The following is a 19,827-nucleotide window of genomic DNA, read 5'->3' as shown; positions in this document are numbered from 1 at the left end:
CATGACATAAAATAAGAGCTTCCAGTCACTGGCACGCATCTTCTGGAGTGATGTCTAGGTTAACCAAGGCTGCCTACCTGAATTGTAGTGAAGTGCTTTGTTCATTGCTAGCATTTAATTTAGAATTCACTTACTCATTTTAAATGCATTTAAAACTCCAAGCACAGTATGCAAAAAAACTACACACCACGAGTACATTAAAAAAAGTCAATAAAATGCTATCAGTAAACAAAATTTAAATTCAATTTATCGTAGACTAAATAAAATCTCAAAAAGACAGAATAAATTACAGAAAGCCCTCAGACCACTTAGCTTTGCCCTCTTCCTTGTCTTGTATTCTCTTGTCCTTGGATTGAGTTGTTCTAGTGGATCTTTAGGGCTATTAGAGTTGGAAACACACTTGGCCCCTCAGAATAAAACATGAGTCACTCACTGACAAAACACGCACATACCTAGTGTAAGAGAGTAAACAATAGATACATACAGACACCACAGAGGAAGCAACACAAAAAGGAGCCCAATGAGACAATACTGATGCTGATGCATGCGACAGACAATAGTCTCAGAGCTTCGGTGGCCTAACAGTTAGCAAGACTCTGGGGAGCAGAAAAAGTTTTTCAAAATAAAGTTTTTGGAAGTAAATAAGTAAAACACATCTGTGAGTTGTTAATAGATAGAAGCAACACTGCATTTATGTGAAAATCTGATAAATAGGTGATGGAAGCTAGTTAAGGATCTGGCTACGAAATATTATTGTCTCCCCTCCAGCTTACGCTTCATATATTAGGTATGAAGTTCAGTTGAGAATCATGATAGGCAAAAGTGGTTTTAAATACTATTTAAAATAATAGCATTTTCTGTATTCTTGACACACCTCTGCAACCTCCACATTTACCCTGCCCTTATGCCTAGCCTTCAGACTGCATCTCATAAACTTCTCAGTCCTAGCAGCCACCATGCATAGGAGACAGCATTGCAGAACCTCATGACTTGACTCTATGAAAATACTACCAAGTTCAGATGCTAAATAGTAGTCTTGTAATTGAAATTGTTTTTAAAATCTTAAAAAGGAAGCATTTTAGTTTAACATCTGAATGACAGCCTCCTAATTCAAGATATTAATGGGTTTGCAGATTTGCATTTCCATGGACCACAAGTGTCATTTTGAGATCTGCCTTGGCATAGCAAATATAATTTTACCGATGCAAAAGACTGAAGTTACCAGATCTGGAAAGCACCAGAGAGGCATGTCTGCACTGGACATGATGGCGTGTAGCACAGAAATCTTTGAGCTAGCTCTAAGGATATTGGTCTGGGCACACGGTGTCTTATGCTGTTACATGGAGATAAGAGGAGCCTGAAAAAAACTGTGGCTTTATTGGGATGGCAAGGCACATACTCTCGTAAGCTGTACCTCTCAGAGGCATGAATCCATGTGGACTCGTCCCAAAAGTGACATGGCTACTCCTTGCCACAGATCTTACTTTAACATCCACATTGTTTCAGAGTTCTCTGCAGAGAGCTTCGCTATGTGCTGTAAGCCAGAATTGAGGCAGTAGCAAAGTGAGAAGGGAAAGTAGGACAGTCTCCCACACTTCTCTGGCCTAAAATTATTTGTCCTATTTGTCTTCAAAGCCCTATGCAATTCTATTATGCCAAGCTGAATTCGTTGTTCTGTTGAATAAGAGGTATTGTCTTTCCTTTAAAACACGTCTGTGTTTAAAATAAGAAACAAAGTAAATCATTTTCTTGACAGTAAAGAAACACATTTCCTCTCAGAGATGGTAATCACTCATGAAGCTGAGAACAAGTGTAAATCAAGCCAAAGTTCATGCCCAAGGGAACGCTTTCCTATCTCCCATCCACTGCAGCAGTGCTTAGGACAGAATTATTGCTAGGACCTTCTACAATCGTTGCGAATGCTGGCAACTTCTGGATTAAAAATATAATCTTTCCTGTGATGAAAACCAATCTTGTTTCCATATCCAAGGAAAATGTGAGTTGCAGTCGAACTGAATGCATGCTCCTTTCTTTCTCGGTCTCCAACATCCAAACACCGTTTAACTCAAGAAGATGAGGTTAATAAAAGTTCATTCATTGTACTGTAGAATAATAGGATTTGATGCATGGAGGACTAAGAGGGTATTTCAACAGCTGATACTAGGTTAGGCCAGAGAGGGTCTTGGCTGCAGAGGAAGAGTTGAGGAAGCACAGTGCTCAAGCAAGATGATCACCACTGAATATAAAACAGTGCGTCTGTTGGTCTGCTGGATCAGATGGGCCCATTTTCATCTTGCCGAATATCCACTCTGGAGTGAGTCCAGAGAAGAGCAACGAAGCTGGGGAAGGGGCTGGAGAACAGGCCTTATGAGGAACAGCTCAGAGAGCTGGGGGTGTTTAGCCTGGAGAAGAGGAGGCTGAGGGGAGACCTCATTGCTCTCTACAACTACCTGAAAGGAGGTTGTGGAGAGGAGGGTGATGGCCTCTTCTCCCAAGTGACAGGGGACAGCATGAGAGGGAATGGCCTCAAGCTCCGCCAGGGGAGGTTCAGGCTGGACATTAGGAAAAAAATTTTCACAGAAAGGGTCACTGGGCACTGGAACAGGCTGCCCAGGGAGGGGGTTGAGTCACCTTCCCTGGAGGTGTTTAAGGGACGGGTGGACGAGGTGCTAAGGGACATGGTTTAGTATTTGATAGGAATGGTTGGACTTGATCATTCCGTGGGTCTCTTCCAACCTGGTTATTCTATGATTCTATGATTTATTTACATTGATGCTACATGAGGTGCATATTGTGAGCTAACCAAATGCAACCAAGCACAAAAGCCTACTGAATCAGGATGGTTAAAAATTACTAAGCGAGCTAGAGAAAGATAAAAACCCACACTTAATGGCTCAAAGTATTTTGGGCATTTCCCCTAGCCCTGGACCAATATAGCCATGGTGGTTAGTAGGGACACCTATAAAACCAGCCACTATGTGTGCCTGTGACCAAGTTGTCTGGTTCTGAGTGTACTTCTACTACTGTTCTAAACAGTAGAACTCTTCTGGTACCAAAAGCCCTCAGGAGAAAACTGACAGTCAAAGATTCCCCTCTCGTCATTTGCCATTTCCAACTCACTGGTTTCGTAATCCGTCTTGCCAATACCAGGAGAAACATTGAGGCCACTCACTTGAATGGCATCTAACAAAAGAAAAGAGGTAAAAATACAGATTTGGAGTTGCAAGAGGAAGTTCTGCAAGAGGAATCGCGATGACAGTGTATTTCCCACAGAGAATGCATTTCACAAAGTCTAGCTAGTCGAGCTCTCTGTGTAGATGACTGACTCAGGCTAACAGCTCTGAGCTTGTGAGATCTGACAACATGAACAACCTACAGCACATGACACAAGTACCCAACGAGTACCAGGAAAGTGCTGACACTTATTTATAACAAAGGCCCTTTATTTGCCATTACTCAAAAAAATAGGTATGGAGTTTAGACCCAGTCTCAGAATATGACACTTAACTAGTAGTGCACTAACAGGTACCCTTAGTCTTCAAAGGTTACAGGAAATCAAGCAGTTTGAGAGTCCTCTTGTTCTTCCAGAGTGTAGGCTTATTCTGAGGTAAATACTGCTTGTAAATCTACTCTTCTTTTGCTACAAACCCCTCTTGTTTGCAGGAAGCTAAAGAGAAAGCCAACTAGTAGAAAGAGGTCCACCCTCTTACAACAAGGGACGACAAGGAGATACAGTCCTCTTCTAAGGGTCTGTTAGATGTCAGAGAAATCTCCAAATCTTGCTTTCCTACCCACATCAAGTTTTAATTTCTGAACTTCTGTGAGTGTCACTGGAGTGACAGGCACAGCACACCAGAAACAAGTCTGTAAGCTATGGAGTGTGGACTGCAGCACTAAATATTCAAATACTACAATAAACAATAGCTGTGTTTCCTTAGGACAGCTTCATCTAAAGAATCTAAAGAATGAACATGAGGAATCTGAATTAAAGTAGTAAGAAGCCCACGTATATTATTAAGCTATGAGATCAACCACGATGGATACAGCAGGAGGAGACAAAAGTTGCAGCAGACTGCAGGTAATTAAGGATACTTAAAATCAGGCCAGCTGGGAGGAATTCTTTGTTGCTTTCTTCTTAAAAGGGATAAATCCAATTTCTATTAAAGATAAACATTGATGAGAACTGGATCACACCAAACACGTAAGTGAGTGAAAGGAAATGACCCACTAATATAAGTGCTAAATTAGAAGAAAGACAGAAACCACACTGTATACTAACCTGCCAGAACTGAAAAAATAAATATAGAAAAGCGAAATAATTGAGGGGGAGAAATTATTTACAAGGAGAGAGGGCAGCTTGGTGAAAGCAACCAGGAAATTCTGGAAACAATGGTTCTTCCAGCAGCAGCAATCCAAGGCATAGCAATGTGAAGACATTGGACCTAAAGAAGTGAGACTTCAGTACACTTGGAGAACTGGAAGGTAAAATCTCAGAGGACAGATACCTAAGAGAAGAGCTGGGCATTCTTTCAACAAAGTAAAATGTAGGAGATAAGAGTAAACCATCTCAGTGGCAGTGAAGAGTGGGAAATATAAGAGATCATCTTACCAAAATACTGATTTTTTTCAATGACTGGAAGCTCACAAAAAAATAGGTATTTTTAAAAGTGAATAAAATAAAGCACAAGTGCATAAGAAGGAAGAAAAGAAAATCTGATGTGCAAAATAAGATGTAGCAAGAAAGGGAAGGCTATAAAAAGTATGCTGGAAGTCCCTTAACTATATAAGTTCGTGAAAACTGTCTTCTGCTACTCAGCAGAAGGGGAGCTATAAAAAAAAGGCTTGTTTATTGCCTCTTCTTGCTTCCATCAGCTAGGATCAAACAGATAATTCTACTGAACACCAGCAACAAGGCTAGCACCGCAGATACTCAGATGAGTTTAATATTTCCAAGTTATCTGTGTCTGATGAAACTCATTGCAATATAACCTGAAGTGAGCTGAAGAATACTTAGAGCTATTACCTATTACTCTATGAGGAATCATGTTAGAAAAGGGAGATTTTGAAAGACTAGAAGAGAACAAATGCAGAGCTTATCTTTGGAAAGCTTGGAAAGAGGGAACCAAAGACTACTAGAAAGGTGAAGCTGAGCTTCCCTAGAGAAATGCTCGATAAAATTGTAGGTTGGTGCAGAAATAATTGGCATTTTTACTCATTGAGTTTAAAGCAATATATCTCAGCTTAGAATAAAATTTTATTAATAGAAATAAGAATCATTAGAAACAATGCATTTCTGCAAACAAGAAATAATCTGTAAATTCCAGTAGCATACAATTCTGGAGTCCTGGAACTGAATTCTTCAGGCATTTTGAGCTGCTGCTTCATTATGGAAAACCTTCTCTTGCAAGAAGTTGTCAAGATGCTTGAAATCAGTAGGAGAGAGGTCTGGTGAGTCAGTTGAGTGAGGTAGAGTTCCATAGTCCAGTTTGTGCAGTTTCTTCAGAGTCATTTGCAAAGCATCGTTGTTGTCATGGAGTAGAATTAGTGCTTTTCAATTGACCAATGTTGGACCTAAACACTGCAGGTTTTGGTGCATTTTGTCTGTTTCCTGACAGTGCTTCTCTGCCAGGATTCAAGAAGTTGTGGTGGATGATTCTACTTGCTGACCACCAAACTGTGGTCAGCATAACCATAACCTTCTTTCGATGCAGTTTCGGTTTAAGAAAATGTTCTGGTGCTTTCCCTTGGTCCAGCCACTGCATGGAACGAGATCAGTTGTCATATAAAATACAATTTTTGTCACAATGTGATCAATAAACTGATCATTTTTATTGCACAAAAGAAATGTGGAGCAGACTTTGTAATGGCAATTTTTTAATTTTCATTCAGCACACGCAACACCCAATTGAGGAGCTTTTTTTATTTTCTAACTTAGTGCAAATGTCACACAAATATTGAACGGTCAATGTTTAATTCTTCTGCAGCCTCTCCAGTTGTTTTTTGTGGGTCCACTTCAATGATGGTGCTCAGTCTGTTGTGGTCAGAAGGACATCCATGACCCTTCTCATATACAAAGCTCTCATTTCTGTTACAAAATTTTTGGAACCAATGTTGAGCTGTACATATATTGATGGTTCTCTGGCCAAATATTTGGTTGATACTGCTAGCAGTTTCTGCTGCTTTATGTCCCCTTTTGAACTCATACAACAAAATCACTCAAATCTGAGGTTTTTCCATCTTTAATTTGACAGCATAATGTAAAAAAGAAACAGGGAAAAAAAAAACAGTAGCATAAATAAATAGGGCTAATTTCACACTTTGAAATGGTATACTACATAAGCGTAGTTGAATAAAAGTTTAATCCAAAGTAAGCACCACAGCTTACACTGACAAAAACTGCAATTATTTTTGCACCAATCATATAACACCCAACCTGTTTGTAAAGACTTAAAGGTAGTAAAAAAAGAAGCAGAAATTAGATGTATCAAGGATGTTTTGCCATGTTACACCACATAAATTACCTTCTACAACTGGACACGTGGTTGGGAAAAAAGCAACACATATTCCATGTCTTCATAACTTTAAAGAAGCCATTCCTAATGTCTCACAATGTTTTCGTAAGAAAACTGAAGAATCTTGTTGGAAAGGGTCCAAGATGACTAAAGAAACCATAATCTGAGAAAAGTTCTTACGTTAAGAACTGAAAGAGAATAAGCTTTAAGCCCTAGTTGTAACTGTTTTGGTCCATCTAAATTGTTGTATTTTCCTTATGGGCACTAGGAAGCTTGAGTTAAAGTTGTCTTTTGGAAAGGATCTGAGATGCTACAAGAAGGTGCTATTCTTTTAACATTAATTTACAAAATTAATGCCTATATGAGAAGTGACCAATTTAAACCATCAACAAAAGGGAGGTGATTTTGAAGTGGAATGAGACCACCATTTTTCCGCCAGTGGAAAAACTGAGAAATAAGAGGTACTAAAGGATGTATTGTCAAGAGTGGTAAAGGAAGGCAGACTACAATTAACCAAAATGGAATATGGCCAAGACAGAGGCCCAGCAAGCTCAAGTGGTCACAGACACTAAGTACCACTCCATTCTCACAGGAGCCCCACCCAAGGCAAATTTTTTCAGGGCCAAATGACCGGCACAGCTTCCCGTAGCAGTTGACATTTCTGTCTAAGCACTGGCTCAGATTCATGCTGCTTTGGACAAGAAATCTGGTGAGACTAGAAGGTTACTGCTGCAAGCCATTTCAAAGTGCTTATTGGGAAAATACAAAATGACTAAATGCATATAGCCTGAGGGGAGCGAGGCTATTAATAGAGCCACCCCCAACTGATAACAGAGATAGGAGGACTGTAAGCCAAGCAGACAGAATTGTTCTGAAGCCCAAAGAAAACATTTCTAAGAATGAGAGAGGGAATCCACCATAGTGACTGTTAAATCAAATAGTAGAAAAATCAGTTTCAATAACCAGATCTAAATTTTAGACAAGAGCCAGGCCTTTGCTTAAGCAACTTAACTAAGAGGAACGACCATATGCTTCAAGGTGCCAACCTGTAACGATCGCCAAAGAGGGATGAATATTCTTTATCCTGTAATACCTAATTTTCTGCAAAACCATTCTCATACTTGAAATGAAAATGGTGAAGTCACTCCGTGTCCTTTGATCGTCTACTCGTCTTTATAAATACATTTGTGCTACACACTGAATACCGTAGAGCAGCTACTGAAAGGACACCTAGTGGTAAGTAAATGAGTATGTCTAGAAACCACAAAGAGTGTTGAGGGTGCATAATTATAATTGTCATGGGAATTGCTGAACAAAAAAAAAAGTCAAAAAAGTTTTCACGTTTTTTAAAAAAATGTAAACAGCATTCTTACTCACAGTATCTAAAAGCACGAAATTTGAGCTTAACCTCCATAAAAATCACAGAACAGTATTTTAAACAAAAGATGCACATGTCTGTGTGTCACACATTACAAATTTTAATGCCTCAAATCTCCACTGTATCAGATTTAAGAATACTGGATATCTGAACAGAACTCGTTACAGACATATTTCACTTGATATTAAAGCCAAATTTCAGCTTACTCATCATCGTCCCTCTGGTCCTCCAGTGTGCCACTCTAAAATATCCTAAGCAATTCCTTCCCTTCCTGTCCTCTCCCATGAAGACAAACAGCCGAAGCACATGAATTGTACATATTCAAGCTAATTTCACTCTTTTTTTTTTTTCAGACCATCCTACTTTATAGGCCATAGCCGCTTTTTGCCTGTGTTTATTCCAAACTCCTCAATGTGTACTAATGCCCTTGTGACCAGGAGATGCCCACAACAGAAAGCTGTATTCCAGATGGAATCATGCTGGTCTCATGCAGAGAGGGATTATAACCTTCCTGTGTAGTGACATGCTGCCTCTGGGCAAACAGACCAAAATCCACACTTGGCTTTCTTGTTTATGTCAACATATCGTATTACAAGCATAGAACAATTTGCTGACCACTGTCCCTCTTTGATTATTGTTTTTACATTCTCTTTTTCAGGTTTCTTTCTTCTATTGAACACCAGTTACTTTGGATTAATTTTCCGTGAGTGAATTAGTACAGATTTACTAGGTCAGTTTTTCCAGATACATTTTATTTTAACAGATTTCCTAACATCTCTGTATGCCACTTGTCTGTTCTCTGTCCTCACAGTGTTTATAACATCTCACTGCTCAGTATCATCCTTTGATTAAAAAAGCCAAAACCAAGCCATTTCTGCTCTTTTGTCCTATTTCATCACAACAAAGATTGAAACACTGGGATGCATTTTTGTTGGGTTTTTTCTGCTTTTTTTAGGTGACTTCCTGCTAAAGTTTTTGGTCAAAAAGAACCTCAGATTTTGCCCGCTTTTCCACAGCTACAAGGAAGTGGATTCTGACGTGCCATGAGGCTGAGGCTGCGGCTACTGTTCTTGCCCAAATGTCAGCACCTATTCCTCACCCAGTTCTGTTTCCATGCCTCACCTCTCCTCCACTCCACCCTTTTGAAGCTCCAGCCTGGTCTCTTGCCTTCAAACAGCATGCAGTTTCCTTCCTTTGCTATAAACAATGCTTTCTGTAGCCTTAGTTTCATGATGTAAACATTTAAAAATAAGAATGAAGGGAACACAAACTATGTGCTCAATTAGGTAATTTGGGGATTAAATTAAATGAAATCTCTCAAAACATGGAACATTTCAGAGTAATGAAGTCTGGCTTTACTTGTTTTCCTTTTATCCCATCGTTTTATAAAAAGGAGACAATGGATCTTAACAAAATCCAGCAGAAGAGTAGTAAAGACAGCTGAAGACATCTTATTGCTTGTAAATCCACGGGAAACAAGAATAATGCTCAGAGGAAGAGACCATAAGACTCAGGTATGTGTTCAAAGGGAAAGGCAGCCACTCTGTAAACTGCAGGATGCTGGAGGCTGGGCAGCCAGCTGCCACAGTTGACATGGGAGGCTCCTGCTATCCGTAACATCACCATCTGCAATGTGGTATCAGCTTGTAAAATGCCCTGCAGTCTGCCAAAGCCTCTTCAAAATCTGGCATTTCTTTTATACCAAAATATATTTTGAAAAGCAAGAAACCAACCAGTAGGTATCATTCTTCATTCAAAACAAACAAACAAACAAACAAAAAAATAGGACTGCTTTTTATACGCTGTTTATAATAAAGAATAGTAACGGGAAGGAGTAGTAAAAAGCAGTAAAGGGAAAAAATTGTCCACTAAAAAATCTTTACTGTCTACCTATAAGTTTTGGTCAATTATAATCCTTCAAATAGGCATTTTTTTTCTTTTTTTTTTTTTTAAATGACACTAAAGAGGATTGTATTTGTTAAATCCTTGATCCAGACTTTGCTCTTGTGAACTCTTCAGCAACAGAAGAAACTATAACTGTCTGCAAATCTGGAAGAATTCTTGTTATGTGTATCTGAATGTACATGTTTTGCTTTCATTGTGCAGTATGCCAGACAGCTACAAAACCAAAGCATAGTCTAGCACACCTTTAGTCAACACTTTAAACTTCAGATCTCACTTATCCTTACAGAAAGTGATCTTTTTGGCCTCTCAAGCAAGCCTATTTCCTCCTGGCACACAGCAAACACAGGTAATATGGTATTTACTAACTTTCACATTGTGTTTAAACAGACATTGCAAACACACACAATGATAGCTTCAAAAAGGGAGTTAAAGTAACTAAGGGTATTACATCTGCCTCAAGCTAGTTTAGGGAATTTACAATCATGTTTTCCAGTTTCCTAAAGCCTGTTGAGGAAGGGGCGGGGGTTATCCCATTATTTGATGAGAAAGACACAAATAGCATAGGAAGAAATGCACAAAATTTCCAACACAATATCACACACACAAAATAAGTTTAATAGTAGAAATCAGATCTTTTTTCTTACTTTACAAATATAATACTACATGTTCATTTTACTCATGATAAGTATAAAGTAGCAATAAATTAAAAGGAGACTTTAATACGATATTGATATCTTAGAGAGACCTACCTTGAAAGAAACTTTTGACTCGGAGATAGCTGACGCTAAGGCGCAAGACAGAAAGTTTGTCCAGCTTTGATATGATGTCAGGTGGAAAAGGCAGGAGGCTGGCCAGGTGGTCCAGTTCTGCATTCAGACGGTCCCTGTGTCTCTTCGAAGGATTTGATTTTTCATTCCCAACTGCAGGCCTTCTGTGGAGGAGAACACATTTTCAATTACCTGTTTTACCTCCAGATAGCACAACCGGAGAGCGAGATGTTGTCTGCAATTAGTTGGCATGTTTAACCTAGTTTCAATGAAAATCTTTACCGTTTCTGTCCCCTGCCAAAAAAAAGAGATTTACCATTCTGCATTTGCCATAGGACAAAGACATGGACATTGGCCTCTTGTTTCACATTTTCTCAGTGAAAAACAGACAAAGAAGTGGTATCTCTCACTCGGGACCTTCTCACCTTAGGGGAATGGGTAGCATCTTCATCCTCTAGTGAACAGCAGTACAAACGATTTCTCATCTATACTGTACAAATCATGGTCAGAAGAGCAGAGGAAAAATTACCATGACTAATGCATGAACCCATTCAATATCCACTGTATTCATTCAAAGAACCTTAGTGCCCTCCATTTAATGATTCAAAGTTAACCTGTGGGTCAGGAGATAATTAAGGAAAGAGCCTGTTTTAGACATAATTTTTAAAAATATGGGATGAAAGGTGAAAAGACATTCTTTTCTCAAGCTTAAAAATTCTGTGAACATTCTCACAATTACCTGCCTGCCTCAGTAACAGCAAAGATAAGAACACAGTTTCCCTCTTAATTACGCTCATATTCCTTCCAAAACATAAAGACAAATGTTACTCAGATTTTTAAGCTAAACACTCATGGTCCATCCCTGTTTTGTGTCCTTTCTCATGCAGTGAACGGGAAAAAGCCATTGAGAAAATGCAGTAAGATGAAATACATCACAAATGAGGATGTTTTGGGGTGTCTGCTGACATTTTTCTCACAAAACATCTAAGATGCTGTTGTCAAGAGGAAGAAAAGGAAAAGATGGTGCACTCACACACATGGAAATCTGGTTTCCAGCATGACAGCAAGGGCTGGTCAGTGCTGAAGCACAGACTTGTTGCTTGAGCAAGAAGACCTGAGTGCTAAGTTCAAGGTGATTGTCTCCAGCTGACAGCCATCACTGGACCCAAGAGCAGTCAGGTGCATTACCCAGGAATGAGCCACAGGCCACTGGAGCCATAAATGACACGGATACACAGTCTCAGAAGAAGTACAGTAGCCCAGTGCCATAGCTGAGCTAGCACCTCCCAGCAGACTTGGTGCTGTGTCTGCTGGTCCTCCACTTGCTTTTGTAGTGCCCATATTCAAGTTCTTACTGTAGCACATAGCCACATACCTCCTGAGGCGACTTCTCCAGAATAAGAGACACTGAGAGAAAAATCAAGAAAGAAAAGATGGGAAAATACTCAAGAATGGGAAATGGTAGGCAAGGAAAACACAGGTGTGCTAACAGTTTCCACTTTCACCTAACTAAAGGCAAAGATTCTAATCTTGAATAGTTTATGTGGTGCTCCAGTGGAAAATCAGAGTAAAACTAGTTATTTGTAGCACTTTATTACTGCATTACTGCACTAATTTACTGAATTTTTCAATCATAATTTTACTTTTGAGCATTAATATTTTACGAGGTGGTTAAATGGTTAAATTTCAACATTAGTGTTGTCTCATCTTATAAGAGCGATCTACATTTATCATTGTAAATATGAGTAAAAGAACACAATGTTGTGCCTGATAGTTAGTAAAAGAAAGATCAGTATTTTGTATATGGGACTGCTGACTTTGCTGCTAACTGAAAAACTCTTAAACCTAATCAGTTATCAAAAATTCATTGATATTTTGAAAATCCTTCAGTTCTTTTTAACAGGACAATAATGATGGACAGAATGAATGAAAAAATATTTAAGGTGCTGTCAGTGAAAACATAAAACTGCTTTTTCTTTCAAAATTAGGAGAACTGAACTGGTATGTGGTGCTTTGATAATGCAATGAGTTGCTTTCAAAGACATGGGGGAGATTTTGATGATTGGGACGTATCAATAACTTTTCTCTATTAGAAGGAGCAAATATTCAACAAACAATGCAATCAACAATGAATTAATAGCTTCTTTTCGCTTTTCCAGTTAGCTGTTTTTCAGAAAAGCCTGCACATATTGGACAGCAATTTTCTTGGAAGTAAACCTTGAAGGTCAGCCATCCTCACTGTGACACCAAAAGGATATCTGAACTGCGGAGAGCAGTAATTTTGTGGAAATAGCTTATATCTCAGTAGATGCTAAAGAAAATATGCTTCTACTAATTGCTCTTTATACCTGACAACACAGCTGAAGCAAGGAAGGAAAAAAAATAATTACAAAAAGGAAGTTTAGACTGATGAGTTCACGGGATAAGTATTGTCAAGACTAACATGGAATAGAAACAGAAAATATTCAAGCCTATTTACCATGTAAAATAGTGGCTGCTTTATGCCAGTGAGGTATGGTTTGAGGCAATTATGGGGACTGCAGTTGTACTTGAGTAAAAGGAAAGTTTTCTGGAGATCGCAAGGAATGGTGTAAAAAGACTACCAAGAAAGTTCAGGACAGAGGCTTCTTGAAAACTCAAGGAAATGATTCAGTAAGGCAGTGAATCCAAACAAACAGGGGTTTGATGTAAATGGTAATTAGGTGCCAAGTGGATGGGATTGAAAACAATGCAAGTTGCAGAAAAGGGCACGCAGGGAAATTCTTCATCAGGCAGTTTTGAGGCAAATGGGAATTCTATCCTCTGTTTTGAGCTGAAAGGAGATGGTGCTTGCTGTGTTTGCATTAAACCTGGGATTCTTAAACTGTGTGAATCAGGTCTAAACAGAGATGCAGCACTCACTATAGGATAGGTTTTTTTACTCTGCTTTTCATGCAACACTACTACATCAAAGTAGCCCATCTAATTAAAGCAATCAAGCTGGCACTTCCCTCTTCACATTGTCAAACAGTTCAAACTCTGCTCTGCAGTACCATGCATTTATACCTGTACACGACCTATATCACTCCCCGTTTGGTCGGAACTGAGTGTGGGAGCTGGTGCAGCGAAAAGTTTCTGTTTCGGTGGTACTTGAGGCATTGAACCGTTTGCGTTTCAGTGATTCAGTGCGCCCATGACACAGACCGCCACTAGCATAAACTAGTTTGGTGAGCTCGCAGAGGAATTTCCTGCAGCTACAGCTCTGTCTGCTGTTCGCTGCCCTCTGCGGGAGCCCTACCCTGTCAACGAAAAGTTCACTCTGACTAAGTTTTTAAAGTATGCCCAAGTGTTAAACCAGCAGATGACGTAAACTGAGAAAAATCTAATCACTTACTATGATGGAAAGTTTTCAGTTAATAGGGCAAGGGAAGAGACCATGAGTTGCAACAGATAGGCAAAGTGCAAAGTAACAGTGAGATGATTATCATGAACGTACTGACCAGCACCCACAGCCACTGAGCTGTGTTTGGGCATTGCACAGGGATCCTGGCAGAGCTGAGCTCCAGTGCAGATGTTCACCATCTCCTGTGAGCAAAAGGGACCAACGGAGAAAAAGCTGTGCAAGGGAAAAAGGGGCCCTTTGGCACTTCTGCCTCTTCTGGGTCTTCACAGCAAGGCAAGGTGAATTCAGAACTAACAGCTGAGAAGACAAAGTGCTGGTAGAGCAGGTGAGAGGTGAGCTAGTGGGATGCCAACTAAGAGGAAGGGCTATGCCACAGAGGGCCTTAAAATATGAACTAAGAAGCAAGTGAGCGGCACCTCCTGAGGTCTCTGTTTACCCTGGCACTGGTGTGGTTCTGGCTGAAGTGGGCAGTTTGGAGCAGTTACAGATACACCCAGAGCTAGGACAGCTGTAGCTTGCCTTTAAAGAGCTGTAAAACATTACAAGAAATATTATGTGGAGAGAAAGAATTTTACAGGATGGCAGGGTTTGAGACTAAGAAGTGACTGAAACTCTCAAATGGTAACTGTCCTGAAGTGTTGCTTTAGCATTTCTAGTGTAAGTATTAATTTCAGCACAGTGACTTTAGTTTGAGGTTAAAAACAAGATCTCTCTAGTTTTCACCTGCTTGAATTACCAGCAAAACGTTAGATTTCCACAGGAAACAAACACTTGATAGAAAATATTTCCTTTAGTCAAAACTCCAGTTTTCTGGCTGAAAAGCGTATCTGATGGAAATTTTTCAGTCTGAGGTCCAGGTGTTTGAATTGGTTCCATAAAAGCCAGAATTCTTTAGCATAGACCACATTTAACAGGGCTTGTTTTGAAGCTTTCTGGGGCAAAAGGAGAACAGCTAGAGGGTTTAATTCCTTTTCGAGTATAAAAGCAGAATTTGAACCTGATGCATTGTTTGAAGAATGGCAGCCTGATAAAGATAGTCTCTCCTAGTTCTGTGTAGGAAAGATGACTGGAACATACTAGGTGGTTTCGGTAAAACGAATTTTCCCACACGTTATTCCACAGTCTTGTGGACCTCTGCATTCTCCCATGGAGCTTCTTAATATATTTTCATCGCTTCTGTACAACTATGTCAGAGTAGAATTTCTGTGCCTGAAAAAACATGGAACTAGTGAGCAATATTCTGTGACATCCTGAGTTAAAAGGCAGCTGCAGGATCACTACCTGGCTTGACAGCCTGATCACAGAAAGCTGGCAGAGAGGCAGAGAGTTGGCCTCCTGGGATGCACTGAGCGTGGGCAGGCATGAATGTCCCAGTTGTTCTACAAAGGGGAAAACTGCTCCTCTGTCCTTTGAATCCTGGCCCTCAAAAGGACTAATCCATTAATCCCTACAAAAATCCAAGTATCCTGATTAGACTGACACCTGAGCTTGCTCATCCCTTTGTCCAGAGAAAGTTACTAGTTTCTAGAGGGTGTAAGTGGAAAAAAAGAGAGGAATCATTATTAGGACTGGTCAAAGAATTCCCATCAACTTTTTTTCCTGTGAAAAACTAGTTTTTTCAACTGAATAAGTACCTATCCCAGAATATAGAATCATAGAATCACCAGGTTGGAAGAGACCCACTGGATCATCGAGTCCAACCATTCCTATCAAACACTAAACCATGCCCCTTAGCACTTCGTCCACCCGTGCCTTAAACACCTCCAGGGAAGGTGACTCAACCACCTCCCTAGGCAGCCTCTGCCAGTGCCCAATGACCCTTTCTGTGAGAATTTTTTTTCCTAATGTCCAGCCTAAACCTCCCCTGGTGGAGCTTGAGGCCATTCCCTCTCGTCCTGTCCCCTGTCACTTGGGAGAAGAGCCCAGCTCCCTCCTCTCCACAACCTCCTTTCAGGTAGTTGGAGAGAGCAATGAGGTCTCCCCTCAACCTCCTCTTCTCCAGGCTAAACACCCCCAGCTCTCTCAGCCGCTCCTCATAAGGCCTGTTCTCCAGCCCCTTCCCCAGCTTCATTGCTCTTCTCTGGACTCGCTCCAGAGCCTCAACATCCTTCTTGTGGTGAGGGGCCCAGAACTGAACACAGGATTCAGGGATATGTGGTAGCATCTACCATGGCACATTATCAGAACGACTGGGGGAAAAGCAGAACAAGTTAGTAGAACAAGTTTAGTGTTTGATAGGAATGGTTGGACTCGATGATCCGGTGGGTCTCTTCCAACCTGGTTATTCTATGATTCTATGATTCTAAGTTCAAGGAGGAAAATTTGCTATGCTATCCAATAAGATAAAAAAAGTGACAAAAGTGGTATGGCGTGGATCAAAAACACAGTTAAATATACTGTTCAATTAATTATGTTAAGTCTACCCTTCTAAATCCAAGATTAATGACTTGAGGCAACATGACAGTAAGGATACCTTGGAATACTGAAATGTCAGTAAAGCCTGCAGGACTGAAGTAGAGAGACCAAGAAAGAAACTCTGTCTTGATTATTCAGAACCTCTTTAGATCAGAGTTAGGAAGTCCCTGAGTGAGGGAATGAGCACAGGAAAGGCTGACCAGACACCAAGGCCACAAACAGACAACGTTTGAGCGAGAAAACAGTGTTGCTAGGAACTGCGAAATCATCCTCAGCAAGCGATAAGTAACAAACCACAGAAAACAGAGCACTGTCTCTGGTGAGGGAGCTCAGTGATTTAATAATCCAAAGCAAATTATTTCCTTTTGCTTAAGCCAAAACCAAATTTCTTGATCAAAATCATGTATGTAGTGGCTGGATGAGCTCATGCTCAGGTACCTGTACGGCAGTCTCATAGCAAAGTTATTTTCAAGGTAGCATTACTGGCGATGATTTACAGGGTGAAAACTTGGCTCCATCTAATTCAGTGAGAATTTGCCTTCGGTTTTGATAAAGCCAGAGTTTCATAAAAGGCTCTTGAGGGTGTTTACATCCTTTGTTAGAAGTGGTTTTCTTAGCCACTGTATTTATCTAGAAGTCCTCTTTGAGAGTTCGTCTAGCTAGTACATGTGCTCCAAACACAAGGCTTAATGTTTCTCAAAGCAACTGTAACTCTCCTTCTTTCCTCACAAACAGTTCTGCACAGAGGTAATTTCATGTAGTGGATAGGTTCGCTAGTTCATGCAGTTTTAAAGTTAAATATCCACATCAATACTTGAACAGTAGTGTAGAAAAGTTACATACATTTTGGCTTTAACACTTGGGGTTTGCAGGAAGAATAATTTTCTTATGTCATTATCTTTGTCTACTGAAATTGTCACCAGCGATACATCTTACACTAAAAGGAATATATATTTTTAAGTAGGAACAAGTGGTTCATGTGCGAATACTCTCCAAAGTCCAAACCAAATCAGCAGATTTCACTGAAACATTCAGAAAAACTCCCCTTTGACTTTAGACCAATATATACAATTTTAAGCCAAGTGGGTTATTTTTAGAAGTTCTGAACAACTGAAAATAGGGAAATCTATTTTAGTTACCTTCTCATCCTTAAATTGTCTGTGAAGGCCACAAGTGCTTGCTCATAATTTTAACACAGTAAAAACGTGTTTCATAACCATATAATCAAGTGTAACACAGAAGACGTGGGATGATTATATTAAAAACCTTCATTTCACAGTGTGGTTTATTACATCTGGAAATCATTTTATATTTAAGCGATAACAATCTCTTTTCCTTCCGTTTCCCATTGCTTTTTTTCTCTTTCTGCTTTGCCTTTATGCATACAACTCTTCTCCTATTTTTCTCCTAATGAAAGCGATCCCATAGTAAGTACTGGTTTGAAAATTATGCGCTCTTTATGCAAAAAGTGAGTCACCAGTCTGCTTTTTCAGTTGGCTGAACTGACCCACTTTCCAGGCTCATACATTTTGGACTTAGAGATGCTCCAAGCAAGTCTAAGCCAAGGAAAGGGGAAGGGGGGAGCACAATGCCAGCGCGCCGGTGCCTCTTGACATACAGCTTCTCCAAAAGCTCCTTGAATACGTGCTGGGGAACACAGAAGCACCGAGGTTTCAACCACCCCTCCCACCCATTGTCCCGCTGACATTTAGTCCACTGGTAGATTCTGCCTATGAAAAAGTGCTATCCCTCTCTGCTCCTCAGGACAGTAACACACCCCACAACCACCACTGGCCTCCTCCTGGGACACCTAGGGGTGGATAAAGATGGTTTGACCAATGTTTAGCATCCTTTCTAGAGCTAGTCTTCACCATGAAGAGCCAGCCTCCCAACAAAGTTTCTCACTGCAGAGAAAGAGATTAGGTCTCTCCTGTGTCAGCAGACCATGGGAGGAAGGGAATCCTGCTTCTACTTCATTTCTAGTGTGTACAATCAAAAGGAGATGCCTCCTGAAGAACAGGATAGACAGGCTGAAAGAGTTGGCGTTGCTCAGCCTGGAGAAGAGTAGGCTCCAGGGAAACCTTACAGCAGCCTTCCAGTACCTAAAGGGGGCCTGCAATAAACCTGGAGGGACATTTTACAAGGGCATGTAGTGATAGGACAACAATTAATGGTTTCAAGCTGAAAGAAGGTAGATTTAGATTAGATATAAGGAATGTACTCTACACTATTGGGGCGGAAGCACTGGAAGAGGTTGCCCAGAGAAGTTGTGGATGCCCCATCCCTATAAGCATTGAAGTCCAGGTTATCTGGGGCTTTGAGCAATCTAATCTAATGGAAGATGTCACTGCCCATGGCAGGGGAGTTTGAACTAGATGGACTTCAAGGCCCCTTCCAACCCAAATCATTCTGTAATGATATGACTCTATGATTCTATGAATATGATACTTAACTGTTTCTGAATGGGTTTCCTCCTTTTCCTCCCAGCATATAGGCATTCCCCCGGAGGAATCATTGTTTTGATGCTGAAAAACAAAAGGAATAGCTTTCTTAATTTAGAGGTTTCTGTGTTTCATACTGTGGTACAAAATGACAGCACCGAGAAAGTACAAATAAGGAAAATGCTTGTTCCTTGAGTGTGGCATTCAACAACACTAGAAAGCACAGTGGCATTAGTTAAGATAGAAGCTTAAGGCTTTTTCCAATTTCCTACCCTAATATTATTAGAATATTGATGTTTATATTCAATTTTCATTTTTTCTAATTAAGCATACTATACATGGTATAAAAACGGGTATAAAATACATCCTGTTTACTCAATATTCAAAATTATTTTTGTTTCCTTCTAGGCTCATTTTTAAATTCAGCTAATAAATAAGAATGAATAATACTACCACAGCTTTTTAAATACCCAGGAATATCACCTCCCATTACTGATTTTGTGATAAGCAGGATGCAGTTATTCAAATCAACATTTTTCCAGGTCCTCATATCTTCATTTTTAAAGACTGGAAGTGTATCTGTTGGCTGCTCAAGAAGTAACACACAGTATTGTGGCTAGTGCTAGGACCCAATGAAATGCTGATTGAGGTGACAATTTTCAGAGAAAACTTAGCTTTAACATGCTCTGTTCATGCATGTTAGCCTTACAGACATTGCAAATTCTGAAACAAGTCTTTGTATTCAGCCTGTTTAAATCTCGTAGAGATTAATTGAATATCAAAGTCTCTTGACTTTCTGTCCAAAAGAGTAATTCGGTCTTGCTGTGTGCTGTTCAGCAGCGGGTGCTGCCTGAGAGGTTACTGTATCTCAAGACTATTTACTGCTTTTTGCAAGATGTAAAATTAAAGGGAACTTCTGTGTCACTGAATGAAATCGCTACTGGAGACACCTATGTTATATAATGCAAATTACAAACTTACTGAATTTCATTTTAAAACAGTTAAGAGAAGCCTTGCATTTCATTGA

At 40.0% G+C, this 19,827-nt stretch overlaps 1 protein-coding gene across 1 annotated transcript in view; it reads right to left on the bottom strand.

The window, feature by feature from the left end:
• The window catches only part of AHRR (aryl hydrocarbon receptor repressor), a 69,282-nt gene extending 50,403 nt beyond the window's left edge, over positions 1-18,879 (bottom strand). The window contains exons 1-2 of the mRNA XM_069853037.1: positions 18,813-18,879; positions 10,545-10,726 (exon numbers count right to left, since the gene is read on the bottom strand). Of these exons, the coding sequence (XP_069709138.1) occupies positions 10,545-10,726; positions 18,813-18,874 (244 nt within the window). The 5' untranslated portion in view covers positions 18,875-18,879. The remainder of the gene's footprint in view (positions 1-10,544; positions 10,727-18,812) is intronic.
• Positions 18,880-19,827: the final 948 nt, after the last annotated feature.

The sequence above is a fragment of the Phaenicophaeus curvirostris genome, chromosome 3 (genome assembly GCF_032191515.1).
Source record: "Phaenicophaeus curvirostris isolate KB17595 chromosome 3, BPBGC_Pcur_1.0, whole genome shotgun sequence".
Taxonomy (NCBI): Eukaryota; Metazoa; Chordata; class Aves; order Cuculiformes; family Cuculidae; genus Phaenicophaeus; species Phaenicophaeus curvirostris.
Note: the sequence above shows the minus strand (reverse complement) of the source record. Positions and strands in the feature narration are given on the sequence as shown.